Here is an 11,995-nt window from a genome sequence, read left to right as displayed (position 1 = left end):
CTGCTAATCACCACCTACTACTTCAAGGGGCTGTAAAGTTTGTATGCACTAGTTGGATGAAATCTAACTAGGATAAGAGCTTCACTTTTATCATCTAGCTTTTTCCTCCTTTCATTTGGGATGTGTCTGTAGCTAAGAGACCCAAAAATCCTCAAATGATTCACCATAGGCTTGTCTCCGATCCAAGCTTCTTCAAGTGTTATAGATTGAAGTCTCTTAGTGGGACATCTATTCAAAACATATGCTGCTGTGGTGACAGCTTCTCCCCAGTAGCAATTTAGTAGTCCTTTCCCTTTAAGCATACACCTAGCCATATCCAATAGGGTTCTGTTTCTCCTTTTTGCCAAGCCATTATGTTGAGGTGTATATGGAGCTATTACCTCATGTTCAATTCCTTTAGCTTCACAAAATTCTTTGAACTCCTTAGAGTTATATTCACCCCCTCCATCTATTCTAAGGATCTTTAGCTTCAATTCAGATTGTCTGTTAACTGATTTGAAAAATTTCACAAAGAGAGAAAATATTGCACCTTTGTCTTTCAACGTATATATCCAAATCTTCTTGGTAAATTCATCCACAAAAGTCAGGAAATACCTATTACCACTAAGGGATGGAGTATCAAAGGGTCGACACACGTCTAAATGGACTATTCCAAGAGGTTGTTTAGCTCTTTGTGGTGCCTTGGTCTTGAAGGCTTTTCTGGGTTGTTTGTCAATCAAGCATCCTTCACAGGTTTTCTGAGGTGAGTGAATGGATGACATTCCAAGAACCATTTGTTTGCTGCTTAGTTGATGCAGACTCTTAAAATTTAAATGGCCATATCTGTAGTGCCATAGCCAGTTATCTTCTTCCGTGTTAACAGTGGACAAGCATTGAATGGCAGCAATACTTAAATTCACCTTGAAGGTCCTATTTCTGGATAATGGTGCCTTGAGAACTAGTTTTTGTTTATCATCAAAGATCTCAATATGGTTTCCCTGCATTGCCATGGTAAATCCTTTCTCAAGGACTTGCCCCAAGTTAAGTAGATTATTTTTCATTGAAGGTACATACAACATATTATGCATATATGTTGTCTCTCCATTCTTTCATGTGATCATCACCTTCCTAATACCTTCTGCAAGAATAGTGCTATTATCTGCAAACCTCATACTAGTGGTAACATTTGGATTGAAATCAACTAGCCAGTCTCTATTGCCTGTCATGTGGTTCGAGCATCTAATGTCGAGATACCAAGATGAATAGTCTTCTTTACTGCTCGTGGTTACCATAAGCAAAACTTGGTCTGAATCAAATCCATCTTCTTCCTGTGCCAAGTGTGCCCAATCATTCTTCTTGTATTTGCTATGGGCATTGTTGTTGCCAATCTGCCAGCATTCATGGGCAAAGTGCCCAAATTTATCACAATTTTAACACTGGATCTTTCTTTTGTCAATAGGCCTCTTACCACCTTGACTTTTGAAAAAGTTTCCTCCTCTAGAACTGGAATTATCACGCTGCTCATTTGAATTGCTTCCAAGAATCTGCTCTTAGGAAGTTGAACTATGTGTTTTTGCATTTCGATCACCACTTTTGCCTCCTCTATGTCTTCCTCTTCCTCTTTTGTTCAAGCCACCACGACCTCTAGACTTGTGGTTGGTTCTGGCTTGAAGTGCCTGCTTTTCAACTTTATCATTACTCTTTCTTTTGAGCACCCTTTGCTCGTGTGCCTCCAAAGAGTTTTGCAATTCTTCCACAGTCATATTCTCAAGATCTTTTGATTCTTCAATGGCTACTACAATGTGATCAAAGTTGGATGTTAATGTTTTGAGCACCTTCTCCATAATCTTTGAATCAACCATTGCTTCATCACAGGCTCGCATTGAGTTTGTCATCACCTGAATTCAATTAAAATAGTCTGCGATGTTTTCCTGCTCTATCAATGATAACAACTCATATTGTCTTCTAAGAGATTGTAGCTTGACCTTTTTTGTTCTCCCAGTATTGCCATATACTTGTTGCAAACTATCCCATGCTTTCTTCGAGGTTGCAGCCTATGAAATTTTCTGGAACACGTTTGTAGAAACACATTGATGCAAAAGAACTTGAGCCTTGTAGTCTAGTCGCTTGTTCTCTCGATGCATCTCCTTTTGTTCTGTTGAAGCATTCTTAGAGGGTTCTTGAAACCCATCTCTCACGATCTCATCAAGTTCTTGGAATCCAAGAATAACATCCATCTTCACGCACCAATCTTAATAACCTTTCCCATCAAACACAGGAAGATTTCTAGGTATGGCATTCACAGCAGCCATAACAGCACGCCTATAGCAATGCCCTCAACAACAACAACAATGTTGCTTCCTTTTCACGGGCCCCTGTCTATGCACAAGCTATGGTACCAATCTGTTAGAGCAAGCTAGATACACATCTGCATATTGAAGGGAATAAGAGGAAGAATAAACATAATGCAAGATGAGAGAAAAGAGGTTTTCTCATTAACTAACTTTTAGTCAATACAAGAAATGAGTTTATTTACAACAACATACAATTGACTGGTTACCCATGTATATCTCTAACCATATTAACTAACTTTTAGATTTTGGATTACAGTCCAACATATCTAACACAAACTAACTAAAATCCATGAGTTCTACCAACAAAATATAGCATGAATGCATGAAACTAGCCTAGAACAACACAAGAAAGTGATCAAAATTGGGTTTATCATATTATCCTCCCCACGCTTGAGTTTTGTTGGCCCTAAAGCAATTGTTCTGATTCTTATATCAAAATATACAAATTTCCTCAAGTAAAATCTCATGCAATAAAACTCCTTGCATTATCTCATACAATCATTCACATACATCAAGTCACATAGAATAACTCAAGAAATCCATTAGGCTTAATTGTTCTTGAAAAATAATCTCAATGAGCAAACATGTCCACTCTTTTCACCATCTCTCAGTAGTAAAGTTGTATATCAAGAAACACTCAAATCACAATTCATTGAAGATGTTCACTATTCTATTAATCAATCAATTCAACTCTAATATACACTTAAAAATTTCCAAATAAAAGAGACAATTCAAGTTGTAATGGGTTAGACTTGTAATGTAAGGTAAATGCTGAAAGAAATAGGCAACAAAGGGCTCCAACCAAGATAGACAACAGTTACTCAAAGTTCAAGGGACCCTTTACCTTCTTTTCCATCAACCTTATTCACTTTGATTTTCACTCATTTTCCTCTTTCTCTATTTTTTGTTGCACTTGGGGCAATGTCTCCTTTTTAAAAAAAAATTATTTGATTTACTTTTGACTCCTTTTATTTGATTCATGAGAGAAGGAGTTTGGAATTTCCTTTTTGCCTTTAATTGGTACAACATGCATTATCATTATCAAATTTTTTGTCCCTATTCACCGTGCCACAAATTAATTTAATACAACAAAAATTAGGTATTAAAGAAAATATTCAATTAGGCTCAACTTAGGCAACTAAGAGTGAATTGTCTAAAAAATATGGGTTCTCAAGAATGCTTATGTATGCATCATCTTTTTAGAAAATTTCAAGTATCATTTGAAGATATGCATGTCAAAATAGAATATAGAAGGGATGCTACTGAAAGGATTAATCACACACACCAAGAGAATTATAGCTCAAAATTCACATATATAAGGGAATCTAAAAGAGAAACCTACTAACTTTTCTACTAATCTTTCTCCACTTGAGAAAATTCATGTTACCCCAATGTAACTCAATTTTTTTTTTATAGAAACAAGGTATCTCTAAAAGCACAATAATTCAACCACAGAGACATTTACACGAATCACACATCTTAAGAATCAAAACAATGCATAAAGTCATGTCATATAGTCTCAAGCATGGGAAGAAAATGGTACCCCTCCCCATACTAATCCAAAGCAATATTCTTAATGCATTTTAGAATAAAATAGAAAAAGTATACCTAACTTAAATAAAAACGGAAAATAATGAAATATAAAATTGTAAAACAAAATACTAATAAAAAAATCAAAATAAAAGGATACTATATGTTGACTAAGAATGATTAGAATTCCTTTACTTTACTGTTGTTTTTAATGAAATAATGAGTATTTTCATATCATTTTAATTTTTGACCAATAGGATTCAAAAGAAGGAAATTACAAGTGCATTTAAGGAAAAACTGATGCAAAAACTTGAAGAAAAAATTAAAGATTAGGCAAGCATAAACTTAGCGCGAAGAAGGCCTACGAAGAAGCTTAAAGGCGCGCGTAGCACGAATCTTGTGCTAAGTGTGTGATTACCGCTATACACGATAAGCCCAAAAGGCTAGCTTAGTGTGAGGTCGCATGAATTTTAAGCTACCTTAGGCATATAAAATATGTAGGGAGCAAAGGAGAAAAACACACCGAGACTCAAGAGTTTTCTAATGAATACATCCAAAGCCTAAGTATCTCAAATAGGGAGAACCATCTTTCTATATCCATTATCCCCTTCTCCTCTTCTATCCATCCCTTTTCTTCTTCTATCCACATCAAGCCCTAAAGTGTAAATCCTCTCATGGCAATGAGAGGCTAAACCCCCATTGTTGGGAGCCTAGTAGCCAATACCCTTATAGTGTAATATTTCCTTACTATCTATTAAATGCAATGCCAATTTTTATTGTTTCTTTCCTACTCTTTATTGTCATTGTTATCTTCTGATCATCTATGCATCTGTTTAGGGATTAGGCATTGGGAAATGTTTAATTTCTAAATAATTGGGAAAGGGAATCTAAACAAATCTATATTTTCTAGGGATAGGGTGATATTGTTTAGCCTACGCATACATCTTTAAACTTCATGCAATTTACTATTTTATCTCTACAAAGGAATTTGGGAGAGAGAATAGACAAATTAGGCTCTTCATCATGAGGGATCAGGGTTGAGTATCATAGTAAACATGGGTGGAAATTGGAATAGTATTAAATAGAGAAACTCATTAACAATGCAACGATGGTAGTTAGGCATGCTAAGCACCAACATATTTAGATTCTGAAGTCATCTTTTGCATTTACACTTTTCTACTTTTTATTTTTTTTCTCTCTTATCTTTATTACAATTCTTTATTTCTTGCTTGCAAATTGGATATACATCAATTCAAGTACAAACAAAGTCCTTGTGGATTCAACACTCGAACTTCCGAGTAAACTTTACTATTTAAGACGAATTGGTATACTTATAAATGAGTTAACACAAACATAATAGAAATATTAGTGGGTTAGGGTTCTTATAACCCCAACTTCTTATAAACAGAATAAAACATTAGATTAATGATTGCACCTAGATCACATAAGGCTCTATATTAATTTGCAAGCTACCAGTAGTACAAAGGGCTAAAAAAAATCCCTAGATCTATGAGCATAAGAGGTATTTTCTAAAGCCACAATAGAGCACTCTTCATTGAGACCAATTATAGCAAAGTTTACCAACTTTCCTTTGTTTGAAAGCATTTCTTTTAAATATTTGTCATACTTTGGCATTTGGGAAATTGCCCCAACAAAGGGGATATTGATGTCCACACTTTTAAGCATCTCAATGAATCTAGCAAAATTTTCAATCATCACTTTTGTCTTTCAATCTCTGAGGGAAATGAACACTTATCTGAGGAGGTCTCAGTACCTCTGTCGCAATGTGGGCCACGATGGGACGACAAAATAAAAATAATCAAATAAATAAATTAGTTTCCAAAAAATGGAAAACTTGGGAAGTCCCCGCCAATGTTTATTTAAGGAAAATATTAGAGAAACCAAAAATATAAGGAATGGTCTACGGTTTGAGAAAAAAGATTCAAGAGTCGTTTACGCACGGGGAAGGTGTTACCACCCCACGTGTTTGTCATGAAGATGACAACCTTTAATAGAGTGTGCTAAAATAAAGTGACTTTTAATTATTTATCTTCCCTTAAAACATGAATTATATTTTGTTACACTATATTTTTTTTATTTTAGAAAAGGAAATCAATTTAAAAAAAAAAGATTTTATTTTTCTAGTTTTTTTTTTGTCGACAAGGGATTTGCCCTTGCTCCTATATATCCTCAGGTACAATGAGGAAATCAAATTTACATACTTCTTTATAAAAAAAGATCTTGCGTGTTGGGTTGATTTTATTTTATTATTTTTTTTAAAAGATTTTGATTTTGTGATAAATTTTGTGAAGTCAAGCAAGTCAGAGACCCAATATGACATTCACAAAATTTACTCATACTCTATTGAAACACTACCAAGTAAGTCGGAGACCCAGTATGGAGTGCGTGCAACATTGAAGGATTATTTATTTGAGAATTTTACCATTTTTAGAAAAGACTTTAGTTTTGTGACAAAATTTGTGAACTCAAGCAAGTCAAAGACCCAACATGTCATTCACAAAATTTACTCACACGTTATTGAACACTACCAAGCAAGTTGGAGACCTAGCATTGAGTGCACATAGTGTAAGTGTGTACTAAAGAATACTGATGTGGATTTGCAAAAATAAATAAATAATTGAAATAATGTTATGAAATAAGATAAATAGAATAATAATAGAAAGAGGTAGAATAGAAGTGGGGAGTACACTTAGTAATTAAGGATGCGAGATTAAAACATAGAAGAAATAAAATGAACAACGAGATATTTACAATACATTATTAATTAAACTAACTAGCTAGACAATGATAAAAACAAAATCATATTGCAAAATAAAATAAACGATAGAGACAACAAAGAAAAAAATAAAATAAAGATCTACCTACTAAGGGGTGCATGTATGAAAGACGGGGTGTAAATAACATTTTCATTTTGTTTCAGATTTTGCAAAAGAATGGGCTAGGCCCAAAATGAAAAGGGATGCATGTATGAAAAAGAGAGTGTAAATAACAATTTTTTTATCTAGAATTTCCACTACCCACATTAGATCGTGCACCTCAAACCTAAATTCGAATTGCATAATGATTGATGCTGCAAAACTTAAATAACAATGTTACAAAATTTCAAATCAAGCCTTGACAATGGTGGATTTCAAACAAACAAGTAAAATCCCTTTGTTCAATCGCGCATTATTCTTAATAAATTCGAAAAAAGAAAAATAGTATGAGGTTACTATTTGAGTTCTTTAAAGAATGATACATTTACAACTGAACTCGCGAGAAACCAATATGCTGCTGCATAGAAAGGTCTATTTGCAAGGAGAGATTGGAGGTCAGAGACAGAGAAGGGGTGATTTTTTTTTTTATATATGGGTGGAAAAGTGGGAGGAACCTTTGAATTGGCAGGCTATGAGTTTGAGTGGGAGAGGAGGGGGGAACGAGTAGAGGGGAGGAAATGGTTGCCAGGTCTCTTTGTTGGCCTCCGCATTGCTCCTCTTTTTTTCTTTTTTTGCTTTTATCCTATGCTCTCTCTTGACTTAATGAGTTCTCTTTAAGAGTTCAATAGGTTACAAAGTGTATTTTCTTTCTTTTATTATTATTTTTACACGTTCTCTTCTTCTTCTTTCTTTTATTATTATTTTTACACGTTCTCTTCTTCTTCCTTAAGGGTATGGAAACTACTCTCACACTGGGCATCCCACACAAAAACTTGACCCTTACGAGTAAGCTTAGTCAAAGGTAAGGCAAGCTTAGAAAAACCCTCTATGAATCTACGATAGTATCCTTCTAAGCCAAGAAAGCTCATAATCTCAAACACTGACTTAGGACTCTCCCAACTCATCACCGCCTCTACCTTGGAAGGATCTACTGCTATCCCTCCCTTAGATATAATGTGCCCTAAGAAGCTCACCTCCTCTAGCCAAAAATCACACTTGGACAACTTAGCATACAGTCTATTGTCTTTGAGGGTTTGCAACACAACTCTTAGATGCTCCTCATGTTCCTCTCTAGTCTTAGAATACACCAAGATATCATCTATGAAGACCACTACAAAACTATCTAGGTAGGGGTGAAAGATCCTATTCATATAATCCATGAACACACCAGGGGCGTTGGTCACACCAAAAGGCATAACCAAGTACTCATAATGACCATAACGGGTCCTAAAGGCAGTCTTCAGAACATCTTCAGGCTTCACTCTAATCTGGTGGTAACCTGACCTAAGATCTATCTTACTGAACACACAAGCCCCTACTAATTGGTCCATCAAGTCATCTATCCTAGGCAAAGGGTACCTATTCTTAATCGTTACCTTATTCAACTGACGATAATCTACGCATAGCCTCATAGTCCCATCCTTCTTCTTAACTAACAACACTGGTGCTCCCCAGGGTGACACACTAGGCCTCACAAACTGTTTCTCTAAGAGTTCCTCTAACTGTTTCTTAAGCTCACTCAACTCTACAGGGGACATCCTATAAGGTGCTATGGATATGGGTCCAGTACCAGGCACTAGGTCTATCGAGAACTCGACCTCTCTCTCAGGTGGTAATCCTGACACCTCCTCAAACACCTCTGGAAACTCTCTCACCAACGGTATATCACTCACAGGGGTTTTGGTCTCAACACTCATACTAGCTAAGATCATGTATACCTGTGCATCCTCCCTTAAAGATGCCTCAACTTGGTTAGCAGACAAAAACATATCACCTTCACTCACACCAGACTCTGGAAAGACAACAGATTTGTCAAAACAATTTAATAAGACATGATTGGAAGATAACCAGTCCATACCAAGAATAACATCAATTTGACTCAAAGGTAGAACAACTAAGTCAACAAGAAATTGTCTATCAGAAATTATGACAGGACACTGCAAACACACATCAGAAGTTAAAACAGACCCACTAGTAGGTGTATTCACAATCAAGTCAAATTTCAAGGAAGACACAGGCAAGACAAGTTTTTCAACACAGACACGAGAAATAAATGAATGGGTCGCACCTGAATCATACAATACAACCAAAGGAACTTGACTTATGAAACACATACCTTGAATGAGATCATCAGACTGTGCGGCATCAGCACCACTAAGAGCAAACACTCTCCCTGTGGTCTTTGGTCGTCCGTTCTGGTTATTCAGACTTCCACTCATCTTCTCCCTCCTCGGATGTGGGCAACTGGTACTGAGGTGGCCTTTACCCCGGCAGTTGAAACAAGTCACATCACTATCTGGGCACTCACGTGCAAAATGACCCATCCTACCACACTTAGCACACCGGATTGGCGTAGCAGGTGTAACAGAAGCACCACCACCACCTCCACCAACAGGCTGAGACACTCTGTTAACTGACTGAGAACTCCCACCAGCTAGGTGATGTCCTCCGCTGGTCCTTTGTCCCTCAGAATGGTTTCCATATTTCCCGGGAGGGGCAGAATATGGCTTAGCACGACTGTGAGTCACAGGCTTCTTATCTTTCCCATGACTAGCATTGGCATTCCTGTAAAAAGCAGTCTTCTCTCGCTGATCTTCATCAAAGATTCTACACATGTTGGTCAACTGTGCAAAGTCATGAATATTGTGATAATTTACCATCATTTTTACTTCTGGTCGAAGGCCATTGACAAATTTCACGCATTTGGACCTCTCCCCAGCTTCCCCCTGATAATGAGGAAAATACCTTACAAGGTTCTCAAACCTCGCCGCATACTCTGCCACCGTCATACTTCCTTGTTTAAGCTCAAGGAACTCCATCTCCTTTCTATTCTTCACATCTTCTGGAAAATACTTCTCCAAAAAAGTCTGTCTAAAAGTTCCCCATGGAACAACAGCACCACCTGCTCCCTCCAAACGTGGGCGAGTGTTCTCCCACCAATATTCTGCCTCATCTGCTAGCATGTGAGTAGCAAACAACACCTTCTGATGGTCCTGACATTCCATCACCCGAAAGATCTTCTCAATCTCCCTCAGCCAAGCCTCAGCACCCTCAGGATCATAACCCCCTTTGAAGGTAGGTGGGTTGTTCCTCTGAAAGCGATCTAAACCATGGTACATAGTTGCTCCTCCACCGCCTCCCTGATTGGCCATAACTTGCGCCAAGTTGTTCAAGGCCTCGGTAAGAAGTCGTTCTCGCTCATTTCTCGCAGCCATTACTTCCTATGTCACGCAAGAAACAAAACTTTGAAAAAAAAAATATACCAACACAATAGAGTACACCTCTAATCAAACAAAACAAATACAACACATCAGAGTACACAAGGAAACACAGAAAACTCATAACACACATGGCCGAAAGGTTCGACCTGCTCTGATACCACTAAATGTGACACCCTCTACCCTCACAAATAACAAATACAAGGAAATAAAATCATGCGGAATTTTTTTTTTTTAAAAAAAACATATTGACTTTAAATTGATTTCAAAAGATAAAGGGTTCACATTCACTAAATGAAAACATAATAGAAATTGTTCAAATAAAAACAACAAAGTTCTTCCGGCTCAAAACAAGGCCGTCCATACTGAATGAATAATAAAAAGAACTAAAACAGAAAACATAACTCAACGATATTGTTTACGGAAAAATATAGCATGCGAAGTAATTCCTATGCCCCAATGTCACACTTATCAGAGCATATCTCTATCACAGATTAAGTCTCTTCGGCTCTAACATGGAATTCATCATATGATGGCCCACCTGAACAAATGGCAATCAGCCTAAACACAAACACACACCGGGAATGAGTTATCACATTCATATATAATAAAATATTAGAGCATGTAAAACATATAGTGCTTACAACTGAATTTATATAATTAACACCGTTTCACAAAATCACACATATTATGCACATTCATTTAAGTTCGTCCACTCCAGAAAATAACATCAAACCATAATTGTTAACCCAATGAAAGACAAACACATGCGTTATGCAACAAATACTCTAGACTCAAGCCTACATGCGATGTGGTACCATTTTTCAGTGAAAAACCTCGTCGGGCGCCTAGGAGTACATGACAGGACATGCCTCACAATGGGTAAGTCAGGTCACTCTCACTAAGTGAAATCATAGGGAGACCAGTCAGGGTCACGCTGTTTTGCGAGAATGCTCCAACCATGTGGGATCGGCACAGGCTTACAGGAGCACTCAAACCGGATGACCCCCAAGGCCTACACTCCGAAGAGTCCGTCAGGGCCTCTCCCTCCTGATTCAGGTCCAACCCAAAAAAAAAAACATTTGAACACACAGACTCTACCTATGAATTATGCAATACACACAACTACTCAATTGTTTTCAAAATCTCGAATGTATATATATATATATTTAAAATATTTTAACTCAGTGCGCCTCAAGTGATTAACTCGTCGGGTTCCCACAGTGGATCCCATCACAACTCATCGCGCATTAACTCGTCGTCCTTAAAGGGTCTTACAGTTGTGTGATTACATAGTTCATGGCTCACAACTCAAAACATACAACATCTCAAGAGTCATGTAATTCACAATCCATTACGTATCAAATGATTATCACTTACACATCATCTCAATCACATTTTCATAATAAAATAATTTACCGCATCTCATGCACCCTACACATATTATTCAACAGTAACATTTACTTGACATAACAAAATACAAATTAAATTGAAATATATTAATTCAACAAAATAAAATAAAATGAAAACTTTTACAACAATTAATTTATAAAGTAACAAATATATATATATATATATATATATATATATATATATATATATATATATATATATATATATATATAATTGAGAAAGCAAAGGTATTTAAAACTGTTGTACAAATATTTGATTATTAATATATAACATTTGCAATTGTTTAAATGTTGAAATATAAGTAACAATGTTTAAACATAATTACTATTTAATTATTTAATTTCGAAACATACGTAACAGTAACTATTTTTAATTATTAACGTATATAATAGAAAAAGAATAAAATAATAATTTCACAACCCTGTTTAATTTTTTTGAAAAACAAATAATTTCTATAACCTTATTTTATTTATATGAAACTGTAAAGCAAGGACATGGACCACAAGCACGTATACAATGAATCAATTAAATTTGTTTGATATATTTCTTTTTCTTTGTAACTCAC

General features: G+C 36.1%; 1 protein-coding gene across 1 annotated transcript; it reads right to left on the bottom strand.

The window, feature by feature from the left end:
* Positions 1 to 1,088: 1,088 nt before the first annotated feature.
* Positions 1,089 to 1,504, bottom strand: LOC114386221. Its single transcript, XM_028346193.1, has 2 exons — positions 1,448 to 1,504; positions 1,089 to 1,367 (listed from the first exon to the last, which is right to left on the bottom strand). Exons 1-2 carry the CDS (start codon positions 1,502 to 1,504, stop codon positions 1,089 to 1,091), a joined length of 336 nt encoding a protein of 111 aa, XP_028201994.1.
* Positions 1,505 to 11,995: the final 10,491 nt, after the last annotated feature.

This window comes from Glycine soja, chromosome 15 (genome assembly GCF_004193775.1).
Source record: "Glycine soja cultivar W05 chromosome 15, ASM419377v2, whole genome shotgun sequence".
Lineage (NCBI taxonomy): Eukaryota > Viridiplantae > Streptophyta > Magnoliopsida > Fabales > Fabaceae > Glycine > Glycine soja.
Note: the sequence above shows the minus strand (reverse complement) of the source record. Positions and strands in the feature narration are given on the sequence as shown.